At 52.8% G+C, this 17379-nt stretch overlaps 1 protein-coding gene and 1 long non-coding RNA gene across 3 annotated transcripts; both read left to right on the forward strand.

The window, feature by feature from the left end:
* The first annotated feature begins 100 nt into the window (after positions 1 to 100).
* LOC111149832 lies at positions 101 to 4059 on the forward strand. 2 transcript variants are annotated; one of them, XR_002640781.1, is made up of 4 exons: positions 101 to 635; positions 961 to 1016; positions 1202 to 1390; positions 3324 to 4059. It is a non-coding gene; the product is annotated as an uncharacterized LOC111149832 (long non-coding RNA). The 2 variants fall into 2 exon arrangements; XR_002640780.1 differs by having other exon boundaries at positions 101 to 631.
* A 7951-nt stretch (positions 4060 to 12010) lies between these two features.
* Positions 12011 to 17204, forward strand: LOC111150237 (basic leucine zipper ATF-like transcription factor 2). Its single transcript, XM_022507662.1, has 3 exons — positions 12011 to 12049; positions 13345 to 13446; positions 16397 to 17204. Exons 1-3 carry the CDS (start codon positions 12011 to 12013, stop codon positions 17081 to 17083), a joined length of 828 nt encoding a protein of 275 aa, XP_022363370.1. The 3' UTR covers positions 17084 to 17204.
* The last annotated feature ends 175 nt before the right edge of the window (positions 17205 to 17379 follow it).

Below are 17379 nucleotides of genomic sequence, written 5' to 3' on the forward strand. Positions count from 1 at the left end.
GACAGCGCAGCCTATTGGTTGGCCTCTCGTTTGGTCCCGCCCTCCTTCCCACGTGACCGCGAAGGCGGCCGGCCGTGCTGGTCCCTCTAGCGGTGCTGGGGGTTTCTGCGGGGCCTCCCGCGTTAACCCTTCGCTTCCCAAGGGCTTGGGGTACGAGGGCCCCGCCATTCCTTCCTCCCCAGAAACCCAGGCTCGGCTGGGAATGGAAACCCGGGTTGTATCTTGGCTGCATAGGAAGTAGGAGTTGTGACCCAGGAGTCGGAATTCAGAGCCCCAAGGAGGTTGACAAGCTCGTTATTGGCCCCGTTCCCCGGAAACAAGGTCCAGATCTTGCTCGTTTTGGACCTCGGCATCATCCTCAACTTGCCAGTTAGCGGGCTTCCCCCTTCCCCCGTCTCCTGGGTTTGTCGAGGGTGGGCGGGGGATTCTACATCGCGGGCGAAAATGCCCCCTAGGGGCCGTTTCGAAATGTGCGGGGGCATTTTTTGGGGTGTCCCAATTGCAAGGTACAGCCCCTGTCGTTTTGAAGGTAGGGAGCAGGCCTGCGTGAAGAATTGTCCCGCCCAGGACGTCCGTGGTCTCTCCGTTGAGAAGCCCTTTCACATGATGCTTATACCGTGGCTGGCATATAGTAGGTACTCAATAAATATTCGTTGAACGAATGACCTTGTTCAAGAGTTTGGTTCTTCACCTCAGCGCTCAAGTCCTGAAGACGTGAAGAAAACGAGGACAGGGAGTAGGCAAATTGTAAACTCAGAATGGGGAGCTAAGCTTATGGTCTTAGGCTGAGCCCTTTCCCGAGCCCACTGCAGGGTAAATGCTAGTAGAAGGCTCTCTACTGCTTGGAAAGAACAGTTCCGCCAGGGCTGAAGATAATGGCTGATTTCTGTGAATTGTTTATAAAGCACTCCACGTTTTCTACTTCATCCCCCTGGCAACCTTTTTGTTTCCTTTTTGTAGATGTGAGAGTGACGTCGGGAGAATCTAGAAGGAGCTTGGGCAGCAGGGAAACTCAGGTCTGGTTGACAGGAAGATGCCCCGTTTTTTCAGGGGCTCTCCATAGTGTTGGCCTAGAGAGGGAGAAGTCTGGAGCAATCCTGAGCTTCCAGTCCTGCAGAAGAAGGTTGTGGACAGAGGAGGGCTGGACAGAACAGGGTGCCTGGGGGAGCGCCCTCAGTCAGTACTGTTTACCCTCCAACAGGCACACAAAAGGGGAGACAGCAGCCTAACTCCTATCCAAAGGCTTTGAGACACAACTAAGATCACAAGATGCGTACCGCCCTGCCTCCGAGAGTCTATGCTCCAGAAATTCCAGCACCAGCACATGAACAGTTACGATAAGGAAGTTCACCGTGACAGGGTTTGGAACAACAAGAAACGGGGGAAAAAAGTAAATGCCTCCAATGGGGAATCAGTTACCTGGGGTACCCGTGTGGTAGATCCCATGAAGCTTTTGAGAAGGGTGAGATGGAGCAGATGTCATGCCACATTAAGTGAAAAATCCATTTTCAATCCCATTTTAATTTCAAAAATAACAGTAATAACAATGACTCACAAAACAGTGTTTTCCTATGGGGTGCAGCCCATTAAGCAGAATGAGAAACTACTTTAGGGTCACAAATTCGTTGAACCATAGGAAATCACCCAGATCTGACTGTTTTGACTACAAAGATGTCAGTTTCATATGATTCAACCTGGCAGCATTAGCAAAAAAATTACGTGGGGGGCGCCTGGGTGGCTCAGTGGGTTAAACCTCTGCCTTTGGCTCAGGTCATGATCCCAGGGTCCTGGGATCGTCGAGCCCCTCATCGGGCTCTCTGCTCAGCGGGGAGCCTGCTCCCCCCCCCCACCTGCCCGCTGCTCTGCCTACTTGTGATCTCTCTTTCTGTCAAATAAATAAATCTTTAAAAACAAAAACCTGGAAGCTCTGTGAAATAGTGGGCCAGGATGTAGCTGTATTTAACTTTTTTTTTTTTAAGATTTTTTTTTTTAAGATTTTTTTTTTTTAAAGATTTTATTTATTTGTCAGAGAGAGAGAGGGAGAGAGAGCGAGCACAGGCAGACAGAATGGCAGGCAGAGGCAGAGGGAGAAGCAGGCTCCCCGCCAAGCAAGGAGCCCAATGTGGGACTCGATCCCAGGACGCTGGAATCATGACCTGAGCTGAAGGCAGCTGCTTAACCAACTGAGCCACCCAGGCGTCCCAAGATTTTTCTTAAAAAAAAAAAAAGATTTTACTTTTATTTGTTTTTTTGAGAGAGAGAGAGAGCAGGAGAGGGGAGAGGTCAGAGGAAGAAACAGATTCCCCGCTGAGCAGAGAGCCCGATGCAGGACTCCATCCCAAGACCCCAGGATCATGACCTGAGCCAAAGGCAGATGCTTAACCAACTGAGCCACCCAGGCGGTCCTATATTTAACTTTTGAATAATAATTGCCTAGGGAGGCACCTGGGGGGCTCAGTGGGTTAAGCATTGGATTCTTGGTTTGGGTTCCTGTCACGATCTCAGCATGGAGTCTGCTTGAGATTCTGCACATGCACACTCACTCGTGCTCTCTTTGAAATAAATAATAAATCTTAGAAAAATAACAATCACCTGTAGCTAGAGATCTAGACGGGAGGGTAGAGAGGAGGGGCAGAGCAGGTTTTAAAGACAAGGGCAGGGGCCTCGTGAGTGACAGGCGGTATTTTCATTTGCCTCATCGAAAGGAAGAAAGGGTGCTCTTAAGAAAGTCAAATCTTTAGGGAATACCTTTGGAAGAAAACTGGAAAGATCCATATAGCTGTCGCTATATATAAAACTGTGAATATATATATATATTCACAAGAGAGAATCGGGAAATTGAAATACCAAATCTTAACAACTGTGAAACCTGCTGTTGGAGGGAGAGTTTCTTGAGGCCCAGTAAATGGATTAGAACTTGAGGATGGAGCTCTAGATGCCTTTTAAAAAGGCACATGTGTTTACCCAATGTCTGGGGAGGAAATTTTGGTATTATTTTAATTGTAAGAGGTGCACCCTTTCTGAGTCGGCAATACATTTCAAGTATCACCTTTAGAATCATAAAAGAAAAGTAACAGAACTCTTTTTATCCTGGAACAACAGCAAGCCGGGCGAAAAGACCCTGCCTTACTTAAATTGCTAGTCATGAAGCACTGGCCAGAGTCGTACCTAAGCATTTTATTTATTTATTTGTGTATATAAATATTTATTTTTAAGCTTGCCCTCAATGAATTTTCTATTTGTTTCTTCTGAAGTATAACATTCATGGACGTTGTTTAAAGCTATAGTTTTGATAAGAGAAAGCCTATTTTTTTTTTTCCTAGTGAGAGTCATCTTTGGAGCCCAGGCGAATGACAGAAGCATCAACTATCACTTGGTGGCAGCATACCCAAGTGTAGGTCTTGTCCTACTAATCAGTAATCGGCGAGCGGAAAGGTGGAGTGCGCATGCTGGAATGGCCGTGGCCTTCAGACCACAGTTCTGCTCTGGCCTGTTCTAGGACTCCCACCCCTGATCTTCCTGTAAACCGCAAGCACCCAGGAAAGGCGCTGTCCCCGGTGGGTGTGTACGACGTGCCGGCCCCGGCCGAATGCCTCATAGGGCAAGCAGGAGTGTCCAAGCCTCCTCACTCCAGGCCTTGGCCCAGCTGCCTCACTCCAGCTTACAGATGACAAAACAAAGTCTTCACGCACACCTCCGTCCAAGGGCACATGACATCCTTAGGCTTTTCCAGATCCTTTAGAGTGGCGGAAGGACTTGAGAGCCTGAGCTCTTCCAACAAACACGTCCACGTGTGCCTGTGGGGTCCTCGAGAGCGATACTGTGCCCAGGCTTCTCGTGGCCACGGCGCCTGGCGGGGTGAGCGGACTGGTGGGATGCGTGGTAGCTATGCCTTCCCTGGGCAACCTGAGAGGCAAAATGATTGAACTCGGTCACCGCATAAGTTTGAGGTCTACAGCATGATGGTTTGACCTGGTGAAATGGTTGCTGCGATAGGTTTAGCTTCTCATGTAAATACAATAAAGAAAAGAAAAAGAAAAAGGAGAAGAAATTCTCCTTACGATGATAACTCTTAGGATTTATTCTCGTAACTTCCCTATACCTCGTGAGGCACTGTTAGCTCTGGGCCTGGGGGGTCTCACCTTACATCGCCCCCAGTACTTCGTTATCTTGCAGCTAGAAGTTGGTGTGTTCGGACCACCTTCCTCCATCTCCCCCTCCTCGATTATCCACCTCTGGTGTTGGATATGGATTTTTAAATACTTTTTTTTTTTTAAAGATTTTATTTATTTGACAGACAGAGATCACAAGTAGGCAGAGAGGCAGGCAGAGAGAGAGGAGGAAGCAGGCTCCCCGCTGAGCAGAGAGCCCAATGTGGGGCTCGATCCCAGGACCCTGGGATCATGACCTGAGCCGAAGGCAGAGGCTTTAACCCACTGAGCCACCCAGGCGCCCCGGATTTTTAAATAAAAAAGATTTTATTTATTTGAGAGAGAGAGATTGAGAGCATGAGCCAGGCGGTGGAGATGTGGAAGATAGAGGGGGAAAGACACGCAGACTCCCCGCCGAGCAGAAAGCCCGACTCGGGGCTCCATCCCAGGAAGACCAGGTGGGCAGTCTCCAGAGCCTTCTGACCTCAACTTACGGCCAAGCTGCCTTGCCAAAGTTCTTGACGCCCTTGGTACAGTACTTGGGATGGGTCAGCCAAGACACATGCTCTCTTGTCTCTTGCTTGGGAGACACTGGCCACACTGAGCTGGGCTTATATATCCCACCCCACTAAGCCTCTCCAGACTCTGGCTTGTGACCCTGCCTGGCCGCCCCCACCCACCCACCCATTAGCCTCCAAACAAGGCCCAGAGCTCTTATGGGAACCAGCACCAAAGACAACATGAGGGAATGCCATTTGGAGAGTGGAGAGGCTCCCTCAAAGGCCCAGGTGACAGTCCCTCCTCTCGGTGTCTAGGATCTAAGCAGGGTTCCCAGCCTGGGCTTCTCTGCCATCTGCAGCAGACAGTGGAGATGGGACAAGGGAGAGCTGGCCAGGGACTCTGGGAAAAGAGGGAAAGAGGGAATTTGCTGGTGACTTCCTTCCTTCTTTCCTTCCTGATTTTATTTTCATCTATTTTGAGAGAGAGTGTGTGGGCAGGGGGAGGGGCAGAGAGGAAGAGAAGGAGACAGAGAATCTCAAGCAGACTTCACACCCGGAGCGCAGAGCCGGACGTGGGGCTTGATCCCATGTCCCTAAGATCATGACTTGAGCCAAAATCAAGTGTCGGATGCTTAACTCACTGAGCCACCCAGGCACTCCTGGTGACTGCTTTCCATCCATGGTTTCCATCATCATGACAGCTCTGGCCAGGGTATTACCCCCATTCTACAGACAAGGAAACTGAGGCCCAGAGAAACCACGGGCCATGTTTAAGGGCCATGTTTAAGGTCATACAGCTGGAAGTGGCAGAGCAGGGATTTGAACCATAGCCTGTGTGGGACTTGGGCCACCTGAAAAATCCAGGAGCTGCCGTCCCCCGGGCCACATCCTGCAAAGCCCTGAGAAGGTTTGCTGACCCTAGTACTCACTTGTTGATTATTTATACTCCCTGCCCACTCCCAAAGTTTGAGTCCGCTTCCTGGAAAGATGTGTATGTTCAAGGAACAGAGAATCAGAAGCACAAAGCTTGGGGGCAGCAGGGGGCCCGGCAGGACGAGGGCTGGGCACTTGCCCCAGCTTCCACTAACGACTGAGCAGTGACGGGGTCACTGAGCCCTGGTGAAGTCACCCAGTTCCTGGGAAGCCCGGCTATTTGCAGATTGCAGCTGGGACGGGTGTTCACAGGGTGCCCTGCTGAAGTGAAAGTCCTCTCCTCCCTTGGCCCTGGGGAGTCCCCACGATGTTGCTGCCCTAGTCCCAGCCCAGCATTCGGTTCATCTGGAATCTTCCCCTCAGCAAGCCACCACTTTTCCACCCATGGGTCCCTGTGAAGCAATGGAAAGAGGGGGTGCAGGGTTGATGTCAGAGATGGGAGGCATGGAGTCCATCCCACGTAGGGATGTGACTCCTCCAAGGGATGGACGGCTAGCGGCAGCCTCTACATATCTGAATCTGAGCCAAGATGGTGGCGTCAGCCCAGTATCCGTTTCCCCTTCTGCCAACAGCCCTGTGGGGGTTGCCTTTCCCTCACCCCTCATCCCTTGGGTTAAGACAGGGCTGACCCCTTCTCCTGGACTCCAGGATGGGCCTGGGACCCCAGCCTTGCCTATCTTTCCTTACCACCTGGCCACAGTGACTGACGTCAGGAATAGCCACATGACTTAAGCCAAACTAAGTCCTGGCCCTTTGTGGAAACGTGGGAGAGTGGCTGAGGGTGGAGGGATGCACCCTCCCCCTGCCCATCTTACCAGAGGAGCGAGGGTGAGACACTGGCTCCTGATGATGTTGTCTGGGCTTCATGATCCAGCTGTGCCTGAAGCTGGTATCTCTAGACATGTCAGTAACATAAGCTGGAGTTAGATCACTTAGAAAACTAAGAACCAGAGAATCCTAATTTCCCATCTTTTATTAATACTCCTTTATAAGCATCATCAATTTTGAACAATTGATTTCAAGGTTTTTTTTTTTTTTTTTTTGAAGATTTTATTTCCTTATTTGACAGAGAGAGATCACAAATAGGCAGAGAGGCAGGCGGGGGTGGGGGGAAGCAGGTTTCCTGCTGAGCAGAGAGCCCGACTCAGGGCTCTATCCCAGGACCCTGAGATCATGACCTAAGCCGAAGGCAGAGGCTTAACCCACTGAGCCACCTAGGCACCCAGAGCAACTGATTTCAAATATTAAGTACTGCTGCTTACACAGGGACAGCAACACTTTTTTTTCCCACTGAGAAGGTATTTCATTAGGGGGAAAAATCTCATCCCTCATGGACTCCACCTTTTTTTCCTTTCTTTTTCTTTTTTTTTTTTTAAGATTTTTTATTTATTTGAGAGAGAGAGAGATAGGGAGAGAGAGAGAAAACGAGCAGGGGTAAGGACAGAAGCACACGCCTCGCTGTGCAGGGAGCCCAACATGGGGCTCGATCCCAAGGCTCTGACTCCAGGATCATGACTTGAGCCGAAGGCAGACACTTAACCGACTGAGCCACCCAGGTGCCCCTCCACCACTTTTTTCTTAAAATACATAATAATAATGAAATAAAATACAAGCCTTTGGTTATGTGAACAAAAATTTATCAGATATTTATTGAATACCTTTGTTAAAAGTTTCACCGATGTTTATGTGACTATGTGCCAGGCGCTGTACTAAGCCCTTTCCATACGAGTTCATCAAATCCTTTTTTATCATGCCCATTTTACGGAATAGGCATGAAGAGTTAAGTGACTTGCCCGAGATCAAGTTCCAGGTCCCAGGGGCACCTGGGTGGCTCAGTGGGTTAAGCCTCTGCCTTCAGCTCGGGTCATGATCCCAGGGTCCTGGGATTGAGCCCCGCATTGGGGTCTCTGCTTAGCAGAGAGCCTGCTTCCTCCTCTCTCTCTCTCTGCCTGCCTCTCTGCCTACTTGTGATCTCTATATGTCAAATAAATAAATAAAATCTTAAAAAAAAAAAAGTTCCAGGTCCCAGGATGGAACCTGCCTGTCCTTCAATGTCCCTGCTGAAGAGTTTTTTCTTTGGAAGACCTCTGATCTCCCCAGAAGGAAGTGCCCTCTGTTGCTGTGGACTCCCCACCCCTCCCTGCCAGCTGATGTGCTGGGTGTGTGGCTCCTGTCCTGGGCTGAGTGTGAACCGACGTGGCCGAGGCGTCACTCCCAGGCAGGCCCATCCACAGTTGCAAGTGGGAGGTCGATAGCCAGTCTCGGCTCCATCTGCAACCACTTGGCCTCTTTCTCTGCTCTGCAGAGAAGACCAGGCCTCAAGTGAGGGGTGCATACGGCGGGGGAGAACTAGCCAGAGGCTCCTCATTCCTGGATAACTGGAGATCCCCAGCATCCCTCCAAGCCTGTAAGGTGTGGGAAGGAACTGGGCAGGGCGTCTCTCAAACCAGCTGGGGGACTCTATCCTCCCTGTGCCTCTGTTTCCTCACTGGTAAAATGAGGAGGCTGGCTAAGGAGAGACCCCCAGGAATCCAAGGCAGGTCCTATGGGAATGAGTAAGGCAAAGCTTCTTTACTCGTCCAGGAAGCTTCTGGGGTTTCTGACAAGCTGTCGGCGGGACTCGTTTGTTCATTCATCTGTTGAACACCCCCTATGTGGAGGCAGTGTCTGAGGCCCTGGGGATACTTCAGAGAGTAAGACGGGAAAGACCCATTGCCCAAGGTCTCACTCTGTAGCTCTAGTCTGAGGAGGCCTCCGAGCCTCCCCCTGTGGGGGCCGCCGGCTTTGACCTAGAGGATCAGGCCCTTCCAACCTGGCTGTCGAGGAGGACTCAGGGCTCTGAGGAGAGAGGCGTGTCCTGCCTCCAGCTCTGTCCCCTCCCCCCAGGCCACCTGACCTCTCCTGGCATTAGTGTCTTCCCCTTCTAAGTGAGAAGTTGCCCTGGGGGACCCTGAAGCCTGCCCAGCCAGTCCCGGGGAAGCCATGCACAGCCATTCGTGGTTAAACATTACCCATTCTGTGTCCCTCATCCCTGCCACGCCTCAGGGAGGGCCAGCCATAAACGCTGCATCCTTCAGACTTCCTCCAGGGCTGTGGCCTCTGGAGAGGGGCCACAGGCACACTCAATGACTGTCTCCCTTCCACCCAGGGCTAGGATCTGCAGAGGGAAAGACTGGGGGTCCGAGTCTGGAGCTGGGGCTGAGTTGGGGAACGATGGGGCCCTAGCCACTGCCCCCTGACCCACAGATATTTTTTATTGGTTACATTATGTGTTTGTCTTCCCCAGATCCTTCCCTTTGGAGCTCATGCACTGGCTTACTGAGCCCATAGGGGCCCGCCTTGGGCACGATGACCTGGCCCTCTTGGTTTCTGAGGAACAAAAATCCTCCAGAGACATCAAGGCAGCCTCCCTGCCGGACATGCCCCACTTCAGCCTCTGCTCACAGGCCCCTTTCAAGCATGGAGGCCCAGCGGTCATTGCCCCTCCCACCCACCCGGGTGTTTAAAATTAGGAGGCTTCGTTAATCCTGCGTTCCCACCAGTCTCGCCAATGGGAATGGATTCTAGTGGGAGAGCACTTTGCAATACGCAAAGAGCTTTCTTCTCAGCTCATTCTTTTCCATCTTCAAAGCAACTTTGTAAACTAGGTATGATCTCGTTGTCATCTGCAGCGTACATATGACCACACTGACGCTGCAGGTCACCGACCTTCGAGTGCCAAGTATCAGAGTGGAGCCTGAATCTAAAGCCCAGACTGGTTTGGTGCCGGATTCTAGGCAGAGCAGCGCTAGATCCTCTCTGCCAGCCCCACCTGCGACAGACATCACTAATCAATCACCGCATGGCAGATGCTGCCGCTCATTCACAGGGCTGTTTTTTGTTTTTTTTTTTTAAGATTTTTATGTATTTATTTGACAGACAGAGATCACAAGTAGGTAGAGAAGGAGGTGGGGGAGGGGGGGGAAGCAGACTTCCTGCTGAGCAGAGAGCCCCATGCAGGGCTCGATCCTAGAATCCTGGGATCATAACCTGAGCGGAAGGCAGAGGCTTTAACCCACTGAGCCCCCCAGGCCCCCCAGGGCTCTTTTCTAAGAAGCTCAGAGGCAGCTGTGAAGTCCTCGACAGAGCACTGCAGGACACCATTACCTATCAGAAGATCACATTTATGCTATTCGCCATTCCTATGATCCCACACCATTAGCCTGGAACCCTCAGGACTCAGGCACAGTCCCCAGGTGCTCTAGTCACCAGATCCCAGGACCTAGGCACCGCCCATCAGTTGCTATGCTCTTCTCCCACCAGGAATAGTGGCTCCTCTGTCCCTCAGACAGATGTCCCTTCCATGCATGGTCTCCCTTAGAGAGAGAACAACCTTGGACGTTTACCTGAGGCTTCAGGGCTTGCTAGGTCTTTAACAGAGGTTTTTATTAGGAAATATATCAGGAATGCCTGGGTGGCTCAGTCAGTTAAGCCTGTGCCTTCAACTCAGGTCATGGTCCCAGAGTCCAGAGATGGAGACTTGCATGGAGCTATTTGTTCAGTGGGGAGCCTGCTATTCCCTCTGTCTGCTTGTCTCTCTCTCTCTCTGACAAAAACAACAACAAAAAAACCCTAAAAAACCAGGTATACCCCAATGTGTAGGTAATAATATCATCAGGGTTTAAGCCACAAAACACCACAGACACAACTGAAATCCCTGTGTGTTAGTGCACACATTCTGAATTTCATGTTTCTCATTCACATGCACATTTTTAATAAAGGTTTTATTTATTGGGGTGCCTGGGTGGCTCAGTGGTTTAAAGCCTCTGCCTTCAGCTCAGGTCTTGAGCCCCGCGTCCGGCTCCTTGCTCAGCGGGGAGCCTGCTTCTCTCTCTGCCTCTGCCTGCCTCTCTGCCTACTTGTGATCTGTGTCTGTCAAATAAATAAATAAATAAATAATTTTTAAAAAAAGATTTTATTTATTTATTTGACAGAGAGAGAGAGAGAGATCACAAGTAGGCAGAGAGGCAGGCAGAGGGGGGTGGGGAGGCAGGCTCCCTGCTGAGCAGAGAGCCCGACGTGGGACTCGATCCCAGGACCCTGAGATCATGACCTGAGCTGAAGGCAGAGGCTTAATAACCCACTGAGCCACCCAGGCACCCCACAATTTTATACTTTTATTACAAATTTGCGTACCCATATGATTACACCTTACAGAACTGGTGTTGTTCGGACCTTGCTGCAGCTTGTGATTTTCAACCAGCTGGACACGATGGACTCGCAGGCACGCGATGCTCAGTGCAGCTCCGAACCGGCCACAGATCGTGGCTGCAAATACTTGCTGAACTCTTCCTCTGTACCAAGCACAGTGGCAGGTGCCTTGCCCACTTCAACTCATTTCACGTTCCCAACAGAACTATTTTTATCCCCACTTTATAGATTTGAAAGCAAAGGCGCAGAAAGGTGAAATTCTTATTTTTTTAAGATTGTATTTATTTGTTTGAGAGAGCGAGAGGGAGCGAGAGAGCACAAGCAGGGGGAGCAGCAGACAGAGGGGAAGGAGAAGCAGGCTCCACGTTGGGCAGGGAGCCCGATGTGGGGCTTGACCCAGGACCCCGAGATCATGCCCTGAGCCAAGGGCAGACACTTAACTGACTGAGCCACCCAGGCGCCCCAGAAAGGTGAAATTATGTCCCCAAGTCACATAGCTTGGAAGCTGTTCTCCTAACCGCTAGACACCACTCCCTCTCCTGCTGCGTGGTCTGTTGAATGAAAACACAGTAATTTATCCATCTGTTCTCCTACTTAAGGGCCATTGCTTATTTTTGCACACTTGCCTCAACATTGGTCTCAGAGGGTTTGGGGGTGGTTGTATTGTCTTGCTTGGTTCCTCCGTGAAACTGTGAATAGCTATTTGTACCATCCCCCTACACTGGTTAGAGATGAGGAAACTAAGACTCAGAGAGGGTGAATCACCTTCTCAAAGCCGCGCAGTTCCAGTGGGCCAGAGGTGGGCTGCAAACCTGGACGCTTGGCAATTCCAGAGCCCAGAGGCCCTCCCATGTCCCACATGAGCCCTCGGCTACCCATTGGCTTCCCCTCTTGGCTCTGTGCCTGGCCGCCTGCTCTCCCTCCCCCAGAACACCCTCCCCCTAACAGGCTTTTGGTCTCCCCTCCTCTGGCCACCCTCCTTCATTCTCCTTCAGAAAAGGGACCCAACCGGAAGGCCAGTTCGTGTTAGGAAATTCCAGCCACGTGAGCCAACCCGAGCCAGGGATTCTGAGCAGCCGGTGGCTTTAGAAGAAACTGAAACTTGGTTTGCTGGGGGCGGAGTGGTCACCGGGGATTTAAAGAGCTGCCACTTCCTTGGGTCCCCAGAGGGCACTGGGAGGTCACAGTGGCAGAGGGACACCCGAACTGAGCCTCTGCCTACCCCCTGCCTAAGCCATGCACCTCTGTGGGGGCAATGGGCTGCTGACCAGGACGGTGAGTACAGGGAGCCAGGGACAGGGGATGAGAAGGGGAATAGGACCAAGCGTCCCCAGTTCCTAGGCAGGGAGGAACGTGTTCAGAGCTTCTAGTCCCAGCTCTGTACTTATGGGCAGTGTGACCGGGGGACCCACATAAACCCCAGGTGATTGAAATGTGGGCTTTCCTGCTCTCACAGGGCAGAGCCAGGTTCCCGTTTAGAATGTGGCCTCTGAATAGGGCTGTCCCCTCGCTTACCCCTCCCCCACTGCCCTTATGAGAGCATTCTCTTCCCTCCCCAAATTCTCTGGCTTGGCTTCCCTTGGAGGCCCTGTTCCTCTCCTAGGACCCAAGTACCAGAAGCCCACTTCCTTCTGTCAAGCACAGGTCTTTTCCCCCACCAGGCTCCAGTCTCTTGGCCCTCCCAGCACCTGCAATGGTCTTCTAGTGACCATGAAATGAGCAGCAGGGAGTCCTCAGCCAGGGAGGGCAGGGTCTTATCTGAGCTCCCTACACTCAGAACACACCTGCAGAGTGACCTAGGGGAAGGGGGATTTGGGCTGTGGGGCTCCAACATTCTCTCTTGCCTGACCTTCCAAAACTTTGGGCATTGGGGTTAAATATCTTGTCTAAGTTTCATGGACCAGGACCCCCTAATGTGGGGCCCAGGGGAAGGGGAGGGGCACTGCTGGGGAGCTTCGGGTCCACTCATGCATTCCTTCCAGGTTGCGGCCACACTAGAATGTCAGCAAATGGAGGGCAGGGATTTTTGCCTGCTTGATTTGCGGTTCTGTCTCCCTCGCTCAGTGCCCAGCATACAGTAGGTGCTCCATAAATGTCTGTTGAGTCCCTGAATATGAGCTTCGGGCTTGGGCTGGGCATGGGCTCACGGAGCCGAATCGGACCCTGGTCCTGACCTTGCAGACGAGGCGCACGCCTGCTTTATGGCTCTTGCACAGATGAGGTGGCGGGGCTCAGAGAAGGGAGCGATTTGCCCAGAGCCAGATGGCTGCTAAGGAGATCGTAGGCGTGAAGTCAGTGCTGTCTGCATTCGAACTGAGGCTTTGGGCTTCTCCGCTTGTCCTCCCCCATCGGGAGCTGTAAGCAGGATGTGTGGGTGAGGCAGGTGTTGCAACAAGGTGTACCACGCGAGCGATGCCGTGTGTGGGTGCCCAGGAAGCCAGAGGGGGTCCTCTAGGAGAAGGGAGACCCTTGGGGAATTGGATCGGGAAGGGTGTGGCTTTACAGATGGCCAGGTCAGAGGGTGCAGGCAGCTGCCGGAACCCTTGAGCTCTCTGCCTCACACCCTGCAGGACCCCGAGGAGCATCAGAGGCTGAAGAAGAAACAGAAGAACCGCGCAGCGGCCCAGCGCAGCCGGCAGAAGCACACGGACAAGGCGGATGCCCTGCACCAGGTCAGGGATGCCTTCCTTTCCCTACCCTGACTCCACTTACCTGGCCTAGTTGCCTCTTCTCTATCCCTATCTCCTTGCCTGTGAGCAGCTTCCCCTCCACGGTTGTGTGTTTCCAGGTCGCCTGAGCCGGAGAGAGGTGCTGAGTACAAACTGTGCCAGACTCGGGGTGGCCTCTGGGGACACAAAGGTGTGTCCAAGGCCCAGCCCTGCCCTTGAGGCGCCCCGGATCTAGGGAGAAGAGACAAGCACTCACTCTAGGAGAAACTGGTTCAGGGTGAAGAGGGACTGGCTTTACAGCCCCAGCCCGTGGCACTCATACCTACAAGTTACCTCCTTCGCTGAGCTTCCCTGTCCTCATCCAAAAATGGGGACCACAGCCCCTGCCCACAGTCAGGACCCTTGTGGAGACTAGAAGAGGCAAAAGACCCCAGTGGGCGGTGGGTGGAGGCGGGGGGCTCCACTTTCCTTGCCTCTTAACCTTGGATGGTAACTTGACCTTGGGTGGTAACCTGACCCTTGGAGCTTTTCTTCTTCCTCTGTGCAGAGAGAAAGGACATCACGTTTCATCCCAGGGAAGGGGATTCAGAGCTGGGCTCAGGACCTGGCCCTTGGGAAAGCTGCTTACACCTTAGTCCTTAGGGCGCTGAGTGAAATTCACAACCCTCCCTGCCAAAGGTCCTATGCTGTCTCCTCCCCTTAACCCCACACCCTGTTCTCCCTGTTCCTTCACTGGCCACGCACACCCAGCCATTCTGCAGAGACCATTCCCTCTAGCCTCAGACCACAGTCCGGCTAGATCTTCACTCTTTCCGGCTCTTTGGTTTAAATGTCAGCTCCTCAGAAGGCTTTTCCTAAAACACCCGATCTCCAGACCCAGCTACTACCCGTTACTCTGCTCTAGTTTTCTTACTTACGTTTTTAGAGGTCTGTTGCTTGTCTCCCTCACCAGACTGGAAGCACCGTGAAGGGAGGGAATGATTTTGTCCCCTGCTCTTTCCCCATCCCTGGAACAGGGCCCCATAAATAGAAGAAACTCAGTTGTGCCCTGTGGAGCAGATGATAGAGTCAGAATAAAGCGCTCTAGGAGCACCTGGGTGGGGCAACACACAGGTCACGGAATCGGGGTGTCCATGGGGATGGAGTCTGAGCTAGTCTTAAAGGATGCATAGGAGTTTTCCAAACGGATGAGGGTAGGAAAAGGCATTGCCGGCAGATGAAATAGCGCTGGCATGAGCATGTGTGAGTGAGAACCAGGGCACCGTCCTGGCAGGGTGGAGACTTCATGCATTCACGTGTTCCTTCCTTCTAGAAAGGTCTATTGAGTGTCTCCCGTGTGGCAGGTACAGTTCTCAGCATTGGCGATGCAGCTGTGGACACAGCAGACAAAAGCCTACCCCACACTCCCCAGGGCTTATATTTTCATGGGGGAGCCAGACAGAAAATAGATGATCCATGAGGGATTTGGGATGTCAGCTGGTGATGAGCACTGTGGGGTCAAGTACAGCAGGGAAGAGACAAGGGAGCAGGGAGGGCAGGGTGATGGAACTGGGGACGCCTTCCCTGAGGAGGTAACACGTGAGCGGCCCGGAGGTGGCGAGTGAACGTAGGAGGGACCCAGCGAGTGACTCCGTTTCTGGAGGTGAATTGAAGCCTTTGGAGAATTTAGATGAGAGGTGACCTAATGCCAGGTTTTAAAAATATCATTCCACAGGCAGAGACCAGCCCGGGAGTAGGGCTGCTGTTGGTTTTGAGGCATGTTAGCATTTTGTGTTCATGCCCTCAGCAACTTTTTTTATGTAAAACACCCTTGTGGCTTCTCCTTTTAAAAACTGTCCGCAAAAAGGGCGCCTGTGTGGCTCCATGGGTTCCTGGTTTTGGCTCAGGTCATGAGGGTCATGAGATCGAGCCCCACATGGAGCCTGGCTGGGGCCTTGTGCTCCGCAAGGAGTCGGCTTGAGCTTCTGTCTCTCCCCCTCCCCCTGCACATGCAGGCTCTCTCTCTTTCAAATAAAGGAAAAAAGGAAAATAAAAGATAAATAAAAAATTGTCCACAAAAGCAGTGATGTAGGGGAGGGAACCAGAGGAAGTCACTCACCCTTTGGAGCTGTGGAAAGAAAGTTCTTTCATTGCTGTCACTATAAATGGTCGTTTAGAAACTGCTTGCTCTCAGTGGATAAGCAGGACCCAGAGTCCAGCAGAACAGAACCTACCAGATGCTGGTTCAGGAGTGCCGAGTAGAACGTTCTGGTGCAAACACCACCCAGGGCTCCTCCCACAGTGCCTCCGTGAGTCAGTTCTGGGCGCTAGGGAGGTCTGACAAGGGCATGAAGCCGCCTAGAGGTGTGCAAGACAGAATGACCTCCTAGCTGTCATGAGAAGGCCATGTCAAGGTTAGCCCAGGGGAGGAGGTGCTGGCAGAGTGTGCGGGCAGAGGAGACAGGAAATGTGAAGAAGCAGAGTCCACCGGAGGGACGGGAAGTTCAGGGGAGCAGGAGACGTCAGACAGATACAGCTGGAGGTGTGAGCTGGGGCCACGGTGCACAGGGAGGCATGGGAGCCTTTGAAGGTCTTGAACTTGGACGTACAGTTGATGTCATAATTACCAAATGGTTCCTCTGGGCCAAGAGAACAGGATGGTTTCAGGGATGCCCCAGTCAGGAGGCTGATGGAGTTCTCAGGCGAGTGGAGGTGGCCAGCTGGTGGAGACCAGTCGGCTCAGGGGACTGGAGATGGGATTGGAGTGCAGGCCAGTCTGAGCCCCAGTAGGAGCAGAATGGGAGAGACGGGCTGGGTGGTTGTGGGAGAGCCGGCCAGAGAGGAGCCAAGGGGCCCCAGCTCAGGCATTTGGACGGCAGTATACCTTTCACCCTAAGTTCAGGATGCTGGGGGCAGGGTACAAGGCACGTGCTGGCTGACATCCCCTCCCCCACCCATCTGCTTCTGCCCCCAGCAGCACGAGACCCTGGAGAAGCAAAACCATGTGCTGCGGAAGGAGATCCAGGCCCTGCAGGCCGAGCTGGCGTGGTGGAGCCGGACCCTGCACACACATGAGGGCATGTGCCTCGTGGACTCTGCCACCTGCTTGGCTCCAGTGACCCCTGGCGGCTGGGGCCAGACGGAGCGGCCACCGTACCCCATGTTCCATGAACAACACGACTGCCAGGAGCCATTGGGCCTGTTCCAGACCCCAGTCTCCTCTCCCTCGGCTCACCGGCTCTCTCCAGATCTGCAGCCTCACAGTTCGCCTGGCCTCCCCCTGTCCCCTCTGCCCTCTCTGTCCCTCGGCTCTACCAAAGTTACCACACCTCCTGCCCAGCCGTCCCCCAGCCTTGTCCAGTCAGCCTCACCCCTTGGCTCCAGCCTTCCAAGCCCTTCCTCTGAGCTCGACACCCTACTGCCCAGCACCCCAGCCCTATGTGGCCCTCTACAACCCCTTGTGATGGAGCACCCCACCAGCGGGAAGCTGGGGTCCTCCCCTGACAACCTCTCAGTGGCTCTGGGGCTGGCCTGCCTGCAGGGTAAGGAGCACAAGCCTGTGGTGCTCTCAACTGCACATCAGCTCGGGCTGGGTGTGGATCCCAGCCCCCACCCCCTCTTGGCCTTCCCCCTGCTCTCCTCTGCTCAAGTCCACTTCTAACGCATCCCTGGGAGCTGAGCTAGCCCCTTCCTTGGGCTGAAGTAGCAGCCTTAGCACACAGGCATCTCCTCGTCTTCCATTGGAGGTTGCCTTTCTTGGCTGACCAGCTGGCCCACCATTTCACCAGGAAAATAACGTCATCGCTGTTGCCCAGCGCTCCCCTGGGCCCTGTGACAGCCGTTATCTTATTTCAACTTCATGGTCATTCCGCGAAAATCCAGATGATCACTCTACCTTTTTAGATAAAGAGACAGAGGCCCGAGAAGCCATGTGACATGCCCAAGGTCACAAAGTCT

The sequence above is a fragment of the Enhydra lutris genome, unplaced genomic scaffold (assembly GCF_002288905.1).
Source record: "Enhydra lutris kenyoni isolate GAN:26980312 unplaced genomic scaffold, ASM228890v2 scaffoldscaffold22, whole genome shotgun sequence".
NCBI lineage: Eukaryota > Metazoa > Chordata > Mammalia > Carnivora > Mustelidae > Enhydra > Enhydra lutris.